This window comes from Corythoichthys intestinalis, chromosome 4 (assembly GCF_030265065.1).
Source record: "Corythoichthys intestinalis isolate RoL2023-P3 chromosome 4, ASM3026506v1, whole genome shotgun sequence".
NCBI classification, from domain to species: domain Eukaryota; kingdom Metazoa; phylum Chordata; class Actinopteri; order Syngnathiformes; family Syngnathidae; genus Corythoichthys; species Corythoichthys intestinalis.
Window position 1 is genome coordinate 25,350,109 of NC_080398.1, and position 21,872 is coordinate 25,371,980.

A 21,872-nucleotide genomic window follows, 5' to 3' on the forward strand; every position below is an offset into this window, starting at 1 on the left:
TTAGACCTTGTTCGAAGTTAGACCTCTTTGACAGCCAGAAATCTTGCTTGTTTGTCGGTGACCAAATACTTATTTTCCACTCTAATTTGTAAATAAATTCTTTACAAATCAAACAATGTGATTTTCTGTTTCCCCCCCCCCCACATTCTGTCTCTCATGGTTGAGGTTTACCCACGTTGACAATGACAGGCCTCTGTAATCTTTTCAAGTAGGAGAACTTGCACAATTGGTGGTTGACTAAATACTTATTTGCCCCACTGTATGCTTCATAGGGGTCAAGCAAATCAAACATCTATTTTGGCCCTATGCCATTAGGTAAAATGGGTTAATTTACTGCCAATTATTTCTTCAACATTTTAAAGTTAACCGTTTATCAACTGTTGTTTGACAATGGAACCCTTTGGGATTTTTCAACTAAAAGCATGACTTTAAGTCATATTTGAGCAATTTAATATCATTCAATACATTTTGATATTTGTCCTTTTTAGATTAAATTTGGTCATTTTTGGCACTTTTCCTTTAGTGCATGTACACCAGAAAAAGGAAAATAGATGTTATTCAATATTTTTGAATACATGGAAGAACAGGTATAGATTTGTTACCGTACAAATATCAAAGTTTTCACCTTAATTCAAACTTTGGAGCTTGTACAGAGAGGAAAAAGCACAAATCTGAGCTGGCCTGATCACAAAGAATTTATTCTCACATCCCAGGAGAAACAAAAAAGTAGTATATAGATATTCGCAAAAATGACAATCGCAAAATGCATCAAAAGCAGCTTCAATTCAGAAATGCATTAATATAAATTAATCCAGATTTGTCTTATTTACTTTCATGTCACTGGTAGAGAAAAATTCATCAGCATCATATCAGTAATTCTTTTTTTCTCTCCACCTTTGTTTCTTTATTTGTCTTCATCCCATCTCGAGGGCGGGGTGTCTTCTTCTTCTCTTATGGCGGTGGAGCGGCGGCAGCTGTCGGGCTGTGATAAAAATGTGGTGTTTTTGCAGTAATTAGCACAGCGGTGGCTGGTGAAAGAGTGCTGTGAGTGCAGAGGGGATAAGAGAGAGATGAAATACCCGCGACAATGGTGGTACCGGCGGGCGTTTGGCGGCTTTCTGCCGTTCTTCATCTGCAGGAATCTTTTCTGAAGTTAAAAAACAAAACGATTACTGCGCTTTTTTACATGCTCCATCCTTATATTAAAGTGTACGAATACTAAGCCGTGCTAGGAATCGTAATGATTTCAAAAAACAAACTAACAAACAAAAAAAAAAAACTGCTGTTGATATTTACTGTAAAACAAAGTAAATGTTATTTGTTTACTCAAACTCCACATGTATCTTGAACCTTAAAACTTGCAGTCGTATATATTAAAACATGAACATTAGCAACACATGCAAATTCAACTTACATGAATACTTACAGTCTTGCATGCATTCTTTATCCTCTGCAAAAAAGGCTAATATAATAGCTTAATTTTGGCGGTCTTTTACGTCATTGAAGAAAGATGATTTAAGATATGAGTGCCTCGACTTACAATCGTGTCATCAAATTTCAAAGGCATACATGATCAAATACTGACTTGCAACATTTTTACAATTAAAATAAGATGAAACTGATTTAAAAATACAAATGACTTTCTGGTCACCAGTTTGTTATTAGCTCCTTGGCAGCCATTGAGTGTGATAGACGTCCAATTCATTATGACTCTCCTATCACCTTCAATGTGAGTTTTTAATCATAAGCTACCATGTTTTTATTCTTTTTTTACGAACTACAACATATACACAGACAAGACTCAAAAAGCAGTTTCTGCTCTTCCACTCCTCTTTAAAAGAAACTGCTATATTCTTAGCCAAAACAACTTTTTTGTTTGATAGAACAATATGTCTATATGCTGCCATAGCGGATTCATGGCGCATTAAGCCCTCGAACTATTTTTAATTTGTCCGTTTTACCCTGGAAACCTCCGTTTACAGACATAGCGCAACCGCTTTTGTTTTAACCTGGCCATAAAACGAAGGTAATTAATTATATTTATTATTCAAAAGGTCTGTCATTTTTAGCTTAGAATCATTAATTGATGTCTAATATTACGTAAAAAAAAATAAAAAAATATTCACTCGCATATTTTAAACTTTTAAAGAAATTACGCCACAATAAAAAAAAAATGGCGTCTGTAAAAAAGTCAAGGATATTTACCTCATAACTATCACTTGATTGTATTTTTTTTTTTTGTTACTGTCGCATTTTCTCCGATATGTTAGATGATAAATAATCGATCCAAACAAAGAAAAATTGAAACAAAAAATTAAAAGGGTAAATATATGAAAAAGAAAATCTCGACCACTCCTTGATGCCTGCGATTTCTGCATCAGGACCCATAAAATTCCGAAAAATCCAGCTGTGGCCATTCAAAGCTGTGTCTTGACACTCAGTGATACATGCCACATGGAGTTTTTGGATCGAAACAAGGTAAGTACGTGGTAATATCTCGTTAAAGTCATGGCGTCTTTAATTCTGCTCTCGCGTGCTCTCACCTCCAGATAGGGTTTCGCTGTTTATTTTCTTTTTTAAATGGCCTCCTGTTCAAAAATTTTCTTCCCCCAGAAAATAAAGATTTTAAGCTTTCCAATGATGTATCACACGTGCATATCAGACAATTTTGAAAGTTGGCCAAATTGGGGGTCTCAGAGTGGAACTTCAAGTCACCTGAGTGTTTTCCGCCATATACTCAACTGTGAGGTCAAAATATCAAAATGGATTGGACACCTATTGCTGTCATTGGCACTGAAAAAGGTCTTTCAATGGATTAAAAAAAAAAAAAAAATACTCGCGTAAAAAAGGGGGTTTATCCTTGATTATCCTTGAAATTAATAACCACATTCCTAGTTGATAGTTAGTCAAACCACAACGCAGACCTATTTTAACCAATTATCTTTTAATTCAGACAAATTCATTTATACTCAGGGGGGAAAGTGGTTAGAATTTCTTGCCGGAACTCCCCGACTTGAAGGTTGTCACGGAGCCAGAAATGTTATTTATTTTAATTTAATTTAATTTTTTATTTTTTTTGAAGGGGGGGGGGGGGGGGTCATAACTACTGAAATGGAAAGAAAACTGATTTGGTCAGTTGTTTCTATAACACATACAAAAACTGATTTTCATTCAAAATTGTATTTTTCCAATGATTTGCAAAATAAAAGTTAACAAAAACAGCTAGAACCCCAACCTCCATCTCCTAATTTCTATTTTCACTCATTTCCCCACATACTAAATGCTGAATCGCAATATTAACTACTAAGAACATAGGATGTATATTGAAATTGAAGATAATTTAAACATTTACTTTTTGTTGTGTTTTCTAATTTTTGTTGTGTTTTCTAATAATAAAAATATAAGTAACAGACATTCAGAAAAATAAGTACAAATGACTTATCAGGCATGAAAATGGGTCAGGCGTTAAAAAGGTGAGAAGGGTGTGGAGGAAATATGTTCCAGTACACTGTATTGTACACCCCAACAAAATATTGAGCTCTGTCGACCCACACTGTGTTTCAGCAGGGCCATGCAGAGACCGGTGGAGGGGTGGGTGCTCGTAGATCAAAAGGGGCACATGAACAAGTATTTAATACACCTTAAAACAACATAACTTCAATTTTAACCAGCTTTAGATAATAATTGGCTGCGACTGTGACATACTTTAATTGGGAGGGGGCAACAGTGAATAGAAATCAAAACTGTCATCAACACTTTCTGGCTGTGACTCAGTCAGTCTGCCTCTTTTCTTCCTTCAACCTCTGCATCAAAACTTCCTTCCTCAACTTGTTCATCTGAGAACAAACCACATCAGATGGTCACTGAGCCACCAACAGCACAGTTTTCTTAAAACTATTATTTCATTATTATCCATACTTAACAACTCTAGCACCTAATGATTAATAAAGCAATGACATAAAAATCTTATAGAAAAATAACACTGTAATTGTGTTTATAATTGGATTTAATACCCGACTATCCTTGCAAACTTGTTCTTACCAGGTCTGCTATTCACCCAGCTGATGAGGTATCCACTAGAGGTGTGCAAAATTTCCGATTCTTAGATTATTTGCGATTCGGCCGTGTAAGATTCGAGAACGATTCACAAACATCCAAATTCCGATTATTGAAATATGCGAAGTAAAGCGGAAGTACACAACACTCAGCGCGCCGCGCGGTCTACGGGACGGAACGGAGCGAGAGTAGCTAAACATCATGCTTCCCATTACCCGGCCCCTCGGGTAATGCCAATGCTCAACTCATGGCTCTAGCTCAACTCATACAACGAGATAAAAAAACACAACAACATACCTGACTGCTGCCGAAAAGCTGCTACTAGTACATCCATATAGTGTTACGGTGGATATAATTTATATAGGACTAGATGCAATATAGATTTGGTAGTGTTAGCAGCACATCTACAAAAAGCTAGATGAGGGCGTTATAAACGGCCGCCATCTTAAAGCAGTACACTTCCCTGCAAGGCTGTTGTAGCGAACCTTCCAAGCAAACCTAATTAACTTTTTATCTAAAATACTCCTAAATCGGTAAAATATTGACTTGAATCTATCTTTAAAATGGTTTTAAAACTTTCACATGTCGAAAGGAGACAAAAGGGAAATTATGGAATAACGGGAGCAATTTTAACAAATTTAACGGTTGATTCACAACATTAATTGAATGTAGTTTAAAGCTGCTGATACAGAATGGGGACTGGAGTTTTTTATTTAATGTTATTTTTGTATATTTGTTTACTGCTATATGTTAACTTGATACTGAAATAGTAGTGTGGTTTAGCCTGAGAGTATTTTTGAACAATTTTGGAACTAATGTACAAAACATTAAAAAAAATAAAATAAATAAATAAAAAAAGGAGGGGGGGGTGCATCAATAATCATTTTATAATCGAATCGGAGCCTCTGAATCGTAATCGTAATCGAATCGTTAGGTGCCCAGAGATTCCCAGCTCTAGTATCCACTGCCTTTAGCAGCCTCATCTAACTCCTTTGGGGTTGGGGCGCTACTTCGCGGTTTTCACTTATTGCGGCGGGTTCTGGTCCCCATTAACCGCGAAAAACGAGGGATCCCTGTATTTCTGAAAAGCTTTAAGAAGCAGGACTCATTCCCACCACTCGTCGGGCCGGTGTTGTGCCGACACCGGCCGTCAGCTCAAATCCAAGCCGAAAATAACGCGTCTCCGGCGGACGACGGGAGCGATGTGAGGCGCCCCCTCCATCCGAGAGAATGCCGCTTAATTTGACTCAACAGTGTGTTTCTTCGTTTATATTACCGCTAAATACACAAGCTTGACGCCAATTTAACGGGAGCTATTTTTTTTCATATGAGATTTGGCTAGCTCTGGCAGTGTTCAACGCAAGCTGCAACGAATGGCAGTAACTTTTTTATATCGCAAAACGTGAAAACGATTGAAACCATTACTCACCAAATTCAATCTGCTGGCAAATACAGGCAAGTGTGTTTGCTGCGCTCTGGTCTGCCCCGATATGGATAAGGCCTGCTTTTTGTTTTCGCAGCTTTGCAATGCAACCGAAGGCTCTCCGAGCACTCCATGTACACGCGTAAGGAGTGCGCGCGTTTGGAATAATGGAACGCAGCTTGGGCCGATGATTGGTTCTCGTCAGCGAAGCATCTAGAAGGATTTGCTGACTGTGTTCTTAAGTGCTCAGTTTAAGTACTAAGTTAATCACATAATAATTATAATAATAATAAAATAAATAATAATTAAATAAAACCTCCCGACCCCCCCCCCCCAAAAAAAGAATTTCTCCTCGGATCTACGCAATTCACGTAGGTCGCCCTTTTTGACTTCAAAACGGCGAATTTCGCCGAAAGGTGAGAAATTTTCATACCTGTATTACACAGAATGAAATGGAATATATTTTGAAGATTATTGCACTGACTTTTTTAATCCTTTTAAAAAAAAGGAAATGAATAAGTAGCCTAAAATAAATTAACAAATATAAGTCCAAAGTGCACATTGACAGCTAAGATGTTCTGAACCTCCCCATCAGAGCAAATAAAACTAAATATTATAAAAGAAGGCCACCTAAACTGTTTCCTTGCTCTTAAAGATTTAATCCATTTTATGTTGCATATCCCTTTTTTTTGTGTCTTTTTTGTTTTGCTGTTTCAGAAAACATTCACATTTGAACCAATCAGAGCTCACTATCTCTAGTGATCACATGTCAGTATGTCAGCCAACTGAACGGATAAACGAGTCTAGGCGTTTTGCTTTGCTGCGTGCATTCGCACATTGACGTGACTCGTCATCATCAGACTCCGATAACTGCAGCAGCTGGGGAAACCTCCATGCCGTCCGTGGAATAAAATAAATAAAATAGGTGGAAACTGATTACCCTACACAAGCACTTTATTATGCTTGTTGTTAACACTTGTGTATCTAAATCTGATGTTGGTAGATTGTTTACTTCTTGGAGAGGAAATGCATGTGTGGCAGCTCTGTATTTTTTTGTTTATACATAACGTTTTGACAGTTTTTGTCATATTTTCGGAATCAAAGCACCGTAGCTGTTCGGCCCTGAATCTTACCGGAAAATACCGGAACTGCATTCCTGACCGTTCCCGCCCACTTTCACCCCTGTTTATACTGTATATTTAAGAAAAATAAATAAATAAAACATGAGTCGACAGGTTTTAGAGCTTACCTTTCGTCTTCTGATTTGGCAGGACACAAGCAGTACTAAAATGAGCAGCAGCAACACCACCAGGCTACCAGCAAGGACTACAATCCACCAGGCTAGCTGAGGAAGCACAAATGAACTCTGGGTAGGCGAAGTAAAACCTGAGAAATACAATTTGTTAAAAATTTGAAATGCGCAAGAAGCACTAAAGCGCGAAAAGTTTAAGCATTTACCAAATTCCTTTTCAGTTGGCAAGGCAGTTGTCACCCCTGTTAGAAAAAAAAACAAAAACAAAAACAATCAAAAACAGCTCTTTATTATCGAACAGAATAGAATAGAAATCCTTTATTGTCATTGTACAGAGTACAATGAAACAAGTTACAGTGTCCACAGGTTAAAGTGAGTAAGTGACTAGCAACAAGTGCTGACTTTTTTTTTAACCAACACTAGGTTAACTTTTCAGTTTTGGTCGATTTTAGTGACGCAGGTGGATAAAAGCGGTAGTGTTTTGCCTTAAGGAACACTGCGTTTCCCATGAGAACCAACGCACACCCGCACAGTGTCGTAAAATCATGATCTCCCTGTCGCCTGCAGATGGGTTAAACAATTATTTCAGTTTCCAGCGGCTGTGTAAAGGATGAATAGCAATTTGGTCAAGAATCCAGTTGTGACTAAACAATAGCATGACAGTTAGCAACCATACGGGGCAGTCTACACGGCGACTCTGCGACATCAAGACGCAATGACGGTGTTGCGGAATAGCCCCGCCCTTTAAGTAGTGTCAGCGAAAATGGAAGGCGAATCATTGAATTCGGGCTCCAAAGTGGAAGGATTAGATTGCAGGGGCTTGCTCCGCATCCATATCAGTGGAAAGCTCCCGTGCCGATAACGTCAGCACTGGCACACGTCACATTGGGCGAGCGCAGCTGTGCTAATAAACATTAAATATGGCAGAACGTCAGCTTTAATTGACTGTTTTTATAATATTTTTAATTTAAATATGTTGAATGCTTCCATTTTTGTGCCTTTTGGAGCAGTGAGGGGGTATATTGTCTTCCGGGCTGAGACTGTTGTTGGGGTCAAAGTGCATCATTGGCTGTCGCCTTGTAAATCTGCACTGCCCCCCTATGGCCTGCCTTGAATACTACATCGTTTTCACACGGAACATTGTCCGAATGGATACTGAACCATATACAGTAAATGCAAATTTGAAATTTTTCGTATTTTCAGAGAGTCACCATGTAAACAGCCCTATTAGTGTGGCTAAGCCCCCCACCCCACCTGAACTCGTCAGCGCAGATAAGGGGGCGTTGGGGGCGTGTCACGCCAGCAAATGAAAGCCGGGCCAATGTTTATTCTTGAGTATTCTTTATTCCTTGCAGCCTCCCTTTTTTCCCCTTCCTCGGACAAAACTTTTTGTCCCTTTTGTTGGTCTGCCATTTTTGAAGAACTCGAGCGAAAGTGTTCGCATCGACTTCCGTCTTTATTAAGAAAGGGGGAAGTGACGTATGCCGAAAAGCAGTCAGCACATTTGTAGTTTTTTTGTGTGGCAGGGCTCCAGCCACCCTCCTCAAAGTTAATCAGTTCCAGTGAAAGCAATACAGACTCTCTCAAGATATAAAAGAGGTGTCATTCAACTAGTTGTCAGTTGACATGTCATCATGAATAGAAAATATTTTATAAAAGGTTGAAAAGTTACCTGGTGTTGCTTTAAACCAGTACTTCTCAAATAGTGGGGCGGGCCCCCCTAGGGGGGTGCATGTGACCTTGGGGAACATACATTTTTGCTGTATCAGAATAAAGTGTAATTGCACATAAACTCAGTGGGTGGCAGTGCTGCTCTCATTTTTTTCCCCAGTGTTTGTGCAGTATTTTTTAACCAAACAAGAACACACAGCAAAGAGCACTGGAGATATGAACAGCTAAGACAAGGAAATATGACAAAGCGTACGAGCATTTAGCTTTGACTTTTAGTACAGTGAGAGAGGAGGAAAGACCAGTCTGTTTACTTAGTCTAAAAATGTTCGAAGCGGACAGCAGGATTTTTTTTTTTCTGCGAGTGACAAACATTGCCAACAATCCTCCCGCTTTGTCAGTGTTACATCAGTAAACCAGCGAGCACTGTCAGCATCATATAGTGTAAGGTGGCATATTAAGTTTCTCAGTGCGAAATAACCACACACTATAGCAAAGGAGCTGATACTGCCTGCAGCAGAAATAAAAACTGTCCCTCTGTCCAATGACACTGTCGTTTTGTTGTATAAATTTTAGGGCTGTCAAACGATTCAAATTTTTAATCGAGTTAATTAAAGCTTAAAAATTAATTAATCGTAATTTTTCTGTAAATTATTGTTGGAATTCAAAGACGAGACACAAGACTGATATATACATTAAACATACGGTACATAAGTACTGTATTTGTTTATTATAACAATAAATCAACAAGATGGCATTAACATTATTAACATTCTGTTAAAGCGATCCATGGATAGAAAGACTTGTAGTTCTTAAAAGATAAATGTTAGTACAAATGAAAGAAATTTTACATTAAAACCCCTCTTAAATGTTTTCGTTTGAATAAAATTTCTAAAATTTTTAATCAGAAAATAAACTAGTAGCTTGCCATTGTTGATGTCAATAATTACACAATGCTCATGTGGTCCTGAAACCCATAAAATCAGTCGCACCCAACCGCCAGCAGAACGCGACAAAACACCGAAAAACACAAGTAACAAGTAGACATTACACGGTGCTGTCATTCTAATCTGTCTGAGCGGGGCATGTGCGTTAAATGCGTCAAATATTTTAACGTGATTAATTTAAAAAATGAATTACCGCCCGTTAACGCGATAATTTTGACAGCCCTAATTAATTTTTCTTTTTCGGTCTAATTGTTCGACATATTGTCGTCACTAGTTAATGTTGCTCATTTATTTGAATTTATTATTATTTATTGATTTTATTGAATTTTATTTTTCAGTATCAAACGGTCAAAAAATGTATCCAGTGTATTTTTACAGAATGGATTTTTTTACACTTTATTTTCAGTTCACAACATGTTGATGTCCCCGAAATGCAGTTTCAGCAATAAAATTAACTCACAAGAATATTTATAAAAGTAAGTTGACAATGAGTGTTTTTTGGTTTCCCATTATTCTTGAGGGGAATTCTAAATCCGGCTGCTTAGGCAGTACTTTTCGCCAAGATCGTCAACCATTGAATATGGTACGCTCGCCAGTGTGGTGCCAATGTAGTTTCCCCAGTCAAAAACTGTATCCCCTGGGCGGAGCCATATGGAGGTAGATTTATGTCTTTATTATTCAATCAAAAAAATTTTTTGCTTCAATCAAAAAAAAAAGTTTTTGAATGCAAAAATGAATTTGAAACAAAAAAATGCATGTGAAAGCTATTTTTCTTTTATTAATTTTTTTTTTTTTTTGGATTGAAGCCACTTTTTTGACTGAAGAAATGTTGATTTGTGTTCGGGCCACATTTATGCTAGGACGTTTTGTCTTTAGTATTCAATAAAAAAATAAGTTGCTTAAAAATATATATATTTTCAAAAAGAAAAATTTCAATCAAAAAAAAAAAAAAAAAAAAAATTTTAATCATCGATAACGTTTTTGAATGCAAAAAAATATTTGAGATTGAAAAATTTGCATTTGAACACGTAATTTTTCATTGAAAATGTTTTATTTGAAGCAATCTATTTTGTGTTTGGGCCATATTATGGATAAGGCATTTGTGTCTGAATCATTCAACCCCCCAAAAAGTTGCTTCAATCAAAAAAAAAAAAAATATTTTCAATCAAAGAAAAAATCATTTGAAAAATAAAATTGCCCTCCTCTAATTTTTTTTTTAATAATATGCAAAGCAAGTGACCGTCTAAGGTGCTAGTCACATGATCTGTTCGAAAAATAATTTTGACCCATTATAAAAATATATATATATTTTCATTTCATTCATTTTTGTTGCAGTTTTATTGATTTACAACTTTTACAACTATAGGAAAGTCAATTTCATGCAATGACACTTTTCAGCCACCAGGGAGGCCTGTTCTCCCTTTTAAATCCGCTTATGCTTGCAGCCCTTAACTCATTCACTGTAATTGACAGTTCTTAAAATCAATTTCAATTGGGAAGGCTGGTGTTGAGTGATCATATTTGACTGCCACTTGCGGTGCTAGACGTCCAATCCAATTTGACTGAGGGCTGACAGCGATTGAAATACATTTTAAAAACCGGATGTTTTTTTTTAACCTGATTCCAATCCGCTGTTTAACAAATAAAAGTGGAACGCTTTCAAGTTTTGATTTTTCTGAAAAGGTTTGGACACCCCTGATTTACATTTATACTTCTCACTTTTAACGTCGATTGTTATTTCCTCCATGAACTCGGCGCCATCCTGGTAGAAGACGCACTGCCATTTCCCAGCATGGGACTCCTCCACCGGGTCGAGTCGAGCAATTCCCCTGTCCCACCGATCAGCGCCACCCGGCCTTCTCCAGGCCGAGACTATCCCTTCCACTTGACACGTCAGGGTGCTTGATCTGCCCAGCCACAGGTCACCACTGGGGAACACTGATACTAGCAATACACAGAAAATGATAAGTATAATTAACTTTAAAATTCATCCATATTTTTTAAAATAGATTTTACTAAACATTTTGTCTAATTCACATGACAATTTTTCATATTATATTTCATTAGGTTTTTATGTTGTTGAAAAAGGTGTTGAGAATGTCATGAAATTTGAAAAATTAAACATTGGTGAAATTATATTCACTACCGTTCAAAAATTTGGGGTCAATTAGAAATTTCCTCCTTTTTGAAAGAAAAGCAGTTTTTTTCAATGGTCATATCATTGAACTAACCAGAAAAACACTATATACATTGTTAATGAGGTAAACGACAATTCTAGCTGAACACGTCCGGTTTTAATGCAAAATCTACGTAGTTTTGTAAAGAAGCCCATTTACAGCAAACATCCCTCCTGTATTCTAATGGTACATTGTGCTTGCTAGTTGCGTTACGCCAGTAACACACTAGAAACCTCAACGTCGCGTCAACGATCCCGCCGCGATAACGCAGTGAACGCGGCCGTTAAAGTCAATCAGCCAATGCACACCAGTCGCAGTGCGGCCGCGTGTTAGACGCGTCCCAGAAGCGTTCAACGCGTCGCACGCGAAAAGAACAGCGGAGTTTGTTATTTGACGCGAGATGCGGCCCCCCTGCGTCAATACTACTAGGTAGGATCGGGCAGGCCGGAAGTCACTCATGAAAAAATACGGTGGATCCGGTCGATTTTCAAAATAATTAAAATCATAACTTACTATATAAATAAAATAAATTGAAATGAGCTAAAACACCTGGAATTAATACAAATAATACACAAATCCTGCTACACAATTACCGTAATTTCTGGACTATAAGGCGCACCTGACTATAAGCCGCCAGCCACCAAATTTGACATGAAACGGCATTTGTTCATAGATAAACCGCACTGGACTATAAGCCACAGTTGTCCTCATTGTATTATGGGATATTTACACCAAAAGATATTAACTGGTAACACTTCATTTGACAATGGCACCATAAGACTGTCATGAGACCAAATGAACCACCATTAAACTTTGAACCAATTGGCTGCAAAGCCTTATTGTCACTAAAAGCTTCATCTGGCCATCACTGCTTCCTTGGGGTAGACAGTCAACCTCTGCTGCCACCTGCTCTCAACACTTGTTATCCAACATTCCTCCTAGCATGCATGGCGGCGCTACAGATGTAAATAACAGTCATGTTCGGTGCAAATTATTTCTTCAGTTACTGTTCCAGTTGTTTCATAAATTGCTAGTTGTGGTATTTGGTAACATTTTCTTGGATAGTGGTGCCATAATACTGTCATAATTATTACATGACGTTGTCATAAGCATTAATGAATGCTTATAATAGATGTCAGTTAGTGTCATCCAGCAAATTATTTCACTTTTGAATGGACGTAAAAGATCTGAGCTGGACATAAATGGATTTAGTGACATAATATGCCACATGACACATATTGACATCTGTCATAAGCATTCAGTAATGCCCATGACAGTGTCATGTCATAATTATGATGTTCTTATGACAGTCTTACGATGCCGCTGTCAAATAAGTGTTACCTATTAACCCAAATAAAACCAACAAACAAGTAACCCTGGACTACAAGCCGCAGGATTCAAAATGAGGGAAAAAAGTAGCGGCATGTACTCCGAAAATTAGGGTAAATTTATTAATTTCTGCGTGGTACTTTAATTTGACAAAAAAAATCAATAAAGCTTAGAAAAATGTTCATAACAAAAAAAAATGATTGAGGCATTTAATTTGTAAAATACATGTTAAAATCTTTGTCATTGGGATTGCTTTTTGCTTTAGCAGATGACTTCTTTTTTCTTCTTTCTTTCAAAAAGAAAGGTGGCCAATACGCGGGTCTGAAAGCCATAGTGTTGTTGTTTTATTACCTTTAAATACCCGCTATTCTCACGTGATCTTGCAATCCTCGCGTGAACCGATCGAGACGCTCCACAGACGCGCTACTCGTAAAACGCGTCCTGTGGAAATTGACGCCGAGCGTCACTGGTGCGTTATCGCGGCAGGATCGTTGACGCGACGTTGAAAAATATCCCCGATATGTTAGATGATAAATAATCGATCCAAACAAAGAAAAATTGAAAAAAAAAAAAAACTTTTAAAAGGGTAAATATATGAAAAAGAAAATCTCGACCGCTCCTTGATGTCTGCATCGCGACCCTTGTTATATTACCATGTTTCACCCATAAAATCCCCCAAAAATCCAGATGTGGCCATTCACAGCTATGTCTCGGCATTCAGTAATACATGCGAGATGGAGTTTTTGGATAGAAACAAGGTAAGTACGCGATAATATCTCGTTAAAGTCATGGCGTCTGTAATTCTGCTCTTGCGTGCTCTCACCTCCAGATAGGGTTTTGCTGTTTGAAAAACAAAAGCCCTTCAGTCCAAAATGTTTCTCCCCACAGAAAATTGAGATTTTAAGCTTTCCAACGATGTACCACACATGCATATGAGACAATTTTGAAATTTCGCCAAATTGGGGGTCTCAGAGCGGAACTTCAACAAGAAGCTTACAAGCTTACAACAAGAAGCTACTTTGGCTACATCTTATAATGTGTTTGTTCCAAATTAGTTTTTTTGCTGCGATATTTTTTATTTCTTTTATTTCTATCATTTTTTATCAACTACAGTGGTACCTCTACAAACGAGTTTCATTCATTCCAGGACCTGGTTTGTAAGTCCAAACGATCATATGTCGAGCAGGATTTTCGCATAAGAATACATTATAATTCGATGAATTCGTTCCACAGCCTGAAAACCTACGCTAAATCCTTAACAAAAACTGCTGATGCAATTTCACATAGCAAAACAAATCGGGAACAATAATAATAATAATAATGGAACGAATCGGTTTCCAATAAGGCGGTTGTGTTTTACATGCTGTTCTTGAACGCACCGTGTGACTGAAAAGAGAGAGGTGCGGTAGAGTGGGAAGTTATTCCTTTTTTTTCATGTTGTTGTTGGCGTCGGCTACGGCGGAAAGTAGCCGTGTTGTGTACTTGTGTTGCACAAGTACTGAAATAAATGATTAAAAACCTGACAAAGCTGGCAACGTCTTTGCCGATGTTACAATAATAATAAATCGAAAATAAAAATTTATTGCCACCGTGACTTATAGAGACTGGCTAACAGAGGTCAAAGGAGATACAGTATATTGTCGAGCGAGTTCAACCACATGCACACCACGCTCATGTTTTTGATCATTTCTTTCTTTATTTCAATGGTAATTAAGCGTGACCTTTTTTCTTTTTTCACTGCCTGCACTAGAGATGCACGATAATTATCGGTCCGATAATAGGAATTATGAAGTCATCCCAATAAATCTGATAACAATATGTTATCGGGCCTATTAATAATATTTTTGGCATGGTGTCGGATTGGGATGTGTGCGTTTGTTTCCACTCCTGTTTTGCCAGTATGCAAAGTGTTGTTCTGTTCTAGGGGCCATATTTTACCTTCACTGAGTTATAAACCTTACTATGACAATTAGCAAATATTTGCATTTTACAGTGTTATGTTTAAAAGTTCTTGAGAGGCCTTTTGATTATTGACAGGCTTGCTGTTCTACAGTATAATTGCAAGGTTTAGAAAGCTGTTTCATGGCCCAAGACGACAAAAGTCTTTCCTGTTGCACCAAATGTTTTATCTGCTGACAAAGCACAATACCTGTTGGGTTTATGTTTGTTTTAGATCAGTGCTCATTGTTCAGGGGAACACATCGTCAATGATACTGACTGATTGATTGTGATTGACTCAAATTATATTTATTTGAAAAAAATAATATGGGCACTTTATTTGAAGTCAAAACTGTTCTTGTCTTTGTTTTGTTCATTATAATAATGTTCATGTCATCATGAAAATTCTGGTTCGGTCAAAGGCAAATCTATGCAGAATCAACCACGGGTATTTTTGACCTACAGGTGTTCAAAAACTAAGGCGAATATACATTTAAATTTTTAAAATATATATTATCGGTTATCCTATCGGTATCGGCCTTAAGGAGCAGGAAATTATCGATATCGGTTTGAAAAAATGGATATCGTGCACCCCTAGCCTGCACTGACCTTTCAACCCATGTTGATTTCTCCCACAAGAAAATCCGCCATGTGTCTGTCTTGCGCGAAAACAGTGAAACTGCGACGTTGTCATAAATTGTCATATTTCGAGCGTGTAGTCTGTGGAATTTTACATCAGATGTCGAAAGGATCGTAGTTAACGTAATTAATTAAGGGGGGGGGGGGGATTTGATTATTTGAAAGGGTAAAAAAAAAAAACATTTTGTATGCAGTATTTTTTCAAAAAATGTATCAGTTTATCGGCTGATACCACACAGGCAGATATCCAAATTGGGGGCTGAAAAATGTCTCATGGCAACACTAATTATAACAGTTTGGATGAGCAAAACTCATAAGGAGCTTAAATTGCCGCTGAGTAAAAAAACAAAACAATGCTTACCAGTGACAACAATAAACCTGTGCCGATAGGCCCGATTATCCACCACGCATGTGAACCGTCCTTGGTCTTCAGCCTTCACCGGGGAGATCTTTAGATTGGTCTGCTTCAACCTGTACCTCATACTGTTGTTACCGTTGTCTGATGGAAGGCAATACATAACACTGATTTTATGCATTCATATTTTGACTTTTTCCTCAATGTAGTACCTTGAGAAACAATGCCTGTCTTCCGACTGATACGGAAGATGGGAATTTCATTGTAAAGCCAATACAGGTTGTCGACAAAGTCGTCGGCGCCGCACCGGAGGGTGATCTCCTGGCCCACTTGTGTGTGGAACACCTCGCATGCAGTGTGCAGAGCACCCAGCACTGAATAGAAAAGAATACATGACACAAATATCATCAATATGGAAGATTCAATTATGTTAACGCTTACGTATCGACTTACCGAGTGACAGCAACGTGATCATCATCATTGGGATGAAATGAACTAGAAAATTCTTATTGGGAGGGGGGGAAAAAATTGGGTTGGGGTCTTAAAATTTAAGGTAATTTTAGGAATACCATGTGAAGCTTCTGTGTGAGACGAGATCAACGGATTCCAAAACCACTGAGCTGCTTCTTCACTTCCTTCCTCTCTCGTTCGTTCTTGTATTTAAAAAAAATGAAATGTGTACGGTAAGCACATTTGCTCACGCCTGGGCAAATCGTTGCATTAAAAACTTGATATAATATATAATCACCTTTGCATTTTAAAAACTTAAAAATGTGATTAATCGCTATTCAATTTTAATCATTGACAGCACCAGCATTGCAATTTGGTAAATAGGGCGATAAAAACCCAAGACTTTTTTTTCACAAAAAAACTGAGTTGTGTCTATGAGTCTGAGTTAACTGTGGAAATATTGCAATGAACTGCGATTAAAAATTCTAAATGCTTGACAGCTGTAAACATACATTTTAAAAAGGACTTTAATAACGGAAAATCAACACAATGAAAATGCTTGATGCAGAAAATACATCAAAAATAGGATTGGCAAATTAAGAGATCAGGAAAACCATGAAAAAAAAAAAGCTTGTAAATATGCTTTTTAGACTTGTCATTTGAAAATGTATTTTTGTCACTTAACCATTTTTTCCCTCCAACATTTTAAGAGTTATGAAGAAAAAAAAAAAAAAAAGCTGTAATTTTTATGTATACATCGCCATACGGTCCACTATCTGTAATTCTGTAGTTTGTCACGCTGAAAAGCATTTTTATTTAGTAAATTACCATTTTGAAAAATTAAAAATAGCAATTTTCATTTTTTAAGGTGACTCATTAAAATGGGCAATTAAAATATCTTCATTGTGAAAAAAAAAAAAAGAAAAATCATAATTTTTACATTTTTATAAATTTAACACTAACCAACATAACCAAAACCAAATTAGAAAATGCAATTTATGGAAAACGCTTAAGTCTCATTGGAATAGACAGATATTTCTGTCTGTGGAATTGACTGATATAGCAATCGAAAATATGAAAACAAACGAGAAAAAAAAAAAAAAAAAAAAAAAAAAATCGACAAAACGCAACACCACCCCCAAAAAAACCTGAAAATTCAGAAAACACATATAAATTTTTTTAACCCTTTATTGCCAAACGTATCACATTTGATACACCTAAAATTTCATGATCTTGAGACAAATTCAGAATTTTGACAATTCTTTTTGAAAAAAAAAAAAAAAATGATGGATGCAAGGCAACACATGCATCTGCAGGTTCCACGAGAAAACCAAACAGGATTTGGAAAGGGTTATAGATATCAGAGCGCTTATTACACATATTCATTTTGACTTTTTTTACAAATTTGGAGAAAAAAAAAGGTTTCATTAAGACCTTATTTTTCAAATGTTGGGATTCTCTGATAATTGCTTCATGTTGCAGGTATTTTAAGGGTTAAAAGTCAAAGCATGAACAGTGTCCGTTGGTAAACCCTTTAACCCTGAATGTGTCGGCGGCGACACATTTACACATACTAGTATAATCTTTGAAGCCTCTTCACGCTGTAATTACGCCACCCACATGCCACTGGTTGGTCTCAAGAGGTCCATGCCCGTTTTTTAAAGTCAATCACCAAAGTAAAACGCGAGATAGTGTCATTTGAGTTTGATTGCCCTCATAAATAAATATTAAAACGCTGCATGGACCATGTGTTTATGTCCATATTTCCATCATTTCTTTTTCTTTTTCATAACCAAAAGCACCACGAAAAACTACATATCCCAGGAGCCATTGTGAGGTCACGAAGGACTGACCTAATGTGAACATTTTTAATAAATTGCCGAGCAAGGCGCCACCTAAGGAGGGGGAGGCGGAGTAGCGAGCGACGGCCGGTTGGATTGAGCGAGCGATTTTGAAATGTGCGGAATAAATCGAAAACTAAATTTAGCACAAGCGAATGCATTATTTCATCAACTCGAGGAAGAGGATGTGCCAGATTTGTCGTTATTTTCTTCAGATGAGTCGGCAAATGAGACAGGCTGACAGCAGTGTGCAAATTAGGAGAGAGTAGGCTGTGTGACGCAGTGTATGACGAAACCCTGTGGCTTGTTCAAGGGGGAAACTGAGTGGCATGTCTAAAAAAAATTTTAACTGAACTAGTTTATTGTCAATATTTTTTAAAAGACTTTTTTTCCCAATGTTATATTTGACTCCCCCCCGCCACTATCTTTTCAATTTGTATGTAAATGCGTGTGTTCGAGAAGCATGATTGTATGTATATGGTGGAAAACACAGAAAAGGACTTTGTGCTTTGCGCCCCTCTTTAAAATAAACTGCTGTATTTTAAGCCAAAAGAACTGTTGTGTTTGATAGAACAATATGTGTATATGCTGCCAGAGCAGTTTCATGGCGCATTAAGCCCCCAAACTATTTTTAATTTGTCCGCTTTACCCTGGAGACCGGTTTATAGACACCGCGCAACCGCTTTTGTGTCAACTCAGCCATAAAAAAAGTATTATTCGAAATATCTATCATTTTTAGCTTAGAACCTTTGATTGACGTCTAATATTTAGTTTAAAAAAAGAAAACTACTTTAAAAAATTGTTCACTCGCAATTTTAAACTTTTAAACAAATAGCGTCACAATGAAAACAATACTGTCTAAAAATGGGTCACGGATATTTACCTCATAACTATCGCAAAATTTTATTTTTTTTGTTACTATATTTTCCCCGATATTTTAGATGATAATCCATCCAAACAAAGAAAAATTGAAGAAAAAAAAAAACGTTAGAAAACGGGTAAATATTTGAAAAAAAAAAATCTCGACCACTCCTTGATGTCTGCGATTTCTGCATTGCGACCCTTGTTATATTACCGTGTTTCACCCATAAAATCCCCCAAAAGTCTGGCTGTAGCCATTCACAGCTGTGTCTTGACACTCGGTGAGACATGCTACACAGTTTTTGGATCGAAACAAGGTAAGTACGCGATGAGGTCTTTTATTATGCAGTTTCATGCTTTCACCTCGAGTTAGGGATTTAGGGGTTGGATTTTTTTTTTTTTTTTTTTTATGCCTTCTTGTTCAAAACTTTTCCTCCCTCAGAAAATTGAGATTTTAAGCTTTCCAATGATGTATCACACGTGCATATCAGACAATTTTGAAATTTGGCCAAATTGGGGGTCTCAGAGCAGAACTTCAAGTCACCTGAGTGTTTTCCGCCTTATACTTACAAGTACACTACAGTTACAAGTAGATTTAGTCAAAAGCACACATTTAGTTTAGTAAGTGTAAATTACTCTTTCTACTACTCTTTCTACACAAATGTTTGTTGTGTTTGTTCCGAATTTGATTTTGAGTAAGTGTCAAAATTGTCCCCAATTTTTTTTTTTCGTACAATGACAAGTTACTTTGAATAAATGCCTTTATTGTCATTGTAAAATTGTAAAACAAAGATGAGCTCTTTTCAGTGCAAAATAGTAAAATATAGAAATTACAATTGTTTGGAAAGTATAATTACAAGGTCAAGTACGCTATTACAATTACAAGTACCGTAATTTTCGGACTATAAGGCGCATCTGACTATAAGCAGTCACCCACCAAATTTGACACAAAAACGGTCCTTCAAGTCACCTGAGTGTTTTCCGCCATACACTTTTTATAAAGTGATGGGTGCAATACCTAACGCCACAGAAATATCCTCCAAATCATTTTTGTGCTATATATATATATGTACAGTATATATATAGTTTTTCCCCACTATTTTGCACTGTTGGTCTACTGTATATAACCCGTTTTGACTATGTGTAAAGGCCAAAAAACGCCTATGAAAATACCTGCTGTTTCTGTCAAATTATTTTAATTATTATTATTTTAATTATAATTTAATTATCTTATTTTTTCTGTTGAACGTTTATACTAGCAAGTCGAATAAATATTATCAAGCTTCATAACGGTTGATCGAGCATGTATGGTTGTCAATAGGACATCAATATTACAAATTTTGAGGGGATTTTTTTTGTCTTTTTGGGTCCAAAATGTTGATTATAATTGGTCAGTGAAGAGAACAACAGTTTGGACATGAAGGTTTGAAAAAAGGGACCCAACCAGACTAGGGTTGGGCATCGAGCATTGATGGGCATCGGGTCTAACACTCCGATGCTCCCGGAATTGTTAGAACTTATAAAATTTGATTCCGTGTTTCGATGCCCTGAGCACAGAGTGGAAAAAAATTGCTCGACTTCAAAGACTGATATTTATATACAAGTTAAAATTAGCCCCGTGAGAAGTTCATTTTATTTAAAAAATCATCGAGAAGTTAAGACTTTAATATAAAAATATGCAATTTTTTGGACCCTGCATTTTTTTTTTACCCTGCTTCTTAAAATAATCGGAATCGAGAATCGTTCGGAACCGGAATCGAAACGTGGAATCGGAATCGTTCAATTTCAAACAATGCGATCTAAATATAAAGGCAACATCAAAGGCATGCAAATTCGGACAAAATAGGCCCAGGTGTTAAAGGGTTAATAGGTGTTGCTGGGCAGAGAGAGAAAACCGTGGATGGAAAATATTATATGAAGGAAACTTGCTTTGTGAAGCATCCCCCCAAATACTTACCTTAATTCAGAGGCAATTACATTTGATGTATTGTCATTTAAGTCCCAAAACTTTGCTCCTCCTCTGCTGCTCTTGCAAGGATGCAAAACACTGTGGGAGGCACAACTTCAAAAGAAAGGAAGAACAAAGAAATTTGCACTTTGGAAAGTTGGAGGCCCACTTAAAGAAACGTTTTGCTCTTCACTCTTCAGGCTTTAGTCAGCAACCGAGCTGATATTTTTGCACATTTTCCACATGTAATGTGTCCACCTCATTCACACATCACTTCTACGGCATCAAAACACAAAACGAAAATCCCCGAAATGCATGAAACAGAGAAACCATCAATAAGCCTTAAACTGAGTTCGTTTTTTTTTTATTTTCTTTCGTAGCACACGTAAGCGCTGATGTGATGTCATCACTTTCTCCGAATGAGTGAATCAGGTGGAGGCAAACTTGACAAAGTGATGTATTGTACTTTTCAAGGGAAGAGACATGCATTGCAAATCAATAGAGAAATGTATTATTCCAGGCTGGATGAGTCCTTCAATATTATGTGAGGGTTCATTCCTTGGAAAATTAGAAAACTTGAACTGAAAAAGAAAAAATCTGTAAGAGTATTTACAATTATGAAGCGGGCTGGAGTATTTCTCTTAAAGAGCTTGTTGGGGTGCGCCAATAAAAGCTGTGTTTGTGTGTTAGCATCCCCTCGTCACTTTTACAAAAAGAAAAAAAAAAAAAAGTGCAGCAGCAGCGCCCACATTTTCATTCCGCCACCCGTCGGTAGAAGTAAAGGTAGCCTAGATCCTTGGGGGGCTTCTCGGATGCACACACCTTCTGGTCGTTGAAGATGACCCATCTGTCACACACAGAAATTATGCCAAACTTCCAACATAAGTCAGGGGACTTTTCTGGCATGGCTCCATTGTAGCGGACTTCCTTTAGATATTCAGTCACTTCCTATTAATTTAGGGGTATTTTCGTGTCCCTACCTTCATAA

General features: G+C 37.1%; 2 protein-coding genes across 5 annotated transcripts in view; both read right to left on the minus strand.

The window, feature by feature from the left end:
- Positions 1 to 687: 687 nt before the first annotated feature.
- Positions 688 to 20,925, minus strand: cd4-2.2 (CD4-2 molecule, tandem duplicate 2). The gene is made up of 9 exons (XM_057834573.1): positions 20,894 to 20,925; positions 16,238 to 16,437; positions 15,997 to 16,158; positions 15,791 to 15,928; positions 11,066 to 11,290; positions 6,938 to 6,973; positions 6,729 to 6,865; positions 1,080 to 1,147; positions 688 to 982 (listed from the first exon to the last, which is right to left on the minus strand). Exons 2-9 carry the CDS (start codon positions 16,263 to 16,265, stop codon positions 952 to 954), a joined length of 825 nt encoding a protein of 274 aa, XP_057690556.1. The 5' UTR covers positions 16,266 to 16,437; positions 20,894 to 20,925; the 3' UTR covers positions 688 to 951.
- usp5 (ubiquitin specific peptidase 5 (isopeptidase T)) overlaps positions 20,570 to 21,872 on the minus strand; it is a 31,168-nt gene continuing 29,865 nt past the window's right edge. Inside the window, exon 20 of one of the 4 annotated variants that reach the window (XM_057834570.1) lies at positions 20,570 to 21,731. In XM_057834570.1, the coding sequence (XP_057690553.1) occupies positions 21,638 to 21,731 (94 nt within the window). In that variant the 3' untranslated portion in view covers positions 20,570 to 21,637. The remainder of the gene's footprint in view (positions 21,732 to 21,872) is intronic. The other 3 variants (XM_057834569.1, XM_057834572.1, XM_057834571.1) reach the window with 3 other exon arrangements.

Coding starts and splice junctions, on each gene's coding strand:
- cd4-2.2 (XM_057834573.1), bottom strand. CDS start 16,265: ATGATGATGATCACGTTGCTGTCACTCG. Junction 16,159..16,237: donor GATCACGTTGCTGTCACTCG/GTAAGTCGATAC, acceptor TTTTCTATTCAG/TGCTGGGTGCTCTGCACACT. Junction 983..1,079: donor CGGTACCACCATTGTCGCGG/GTATTTCATCTC, acceptor TTTTTATCACAG/CCCGACAGCTGCCGCCGCTC.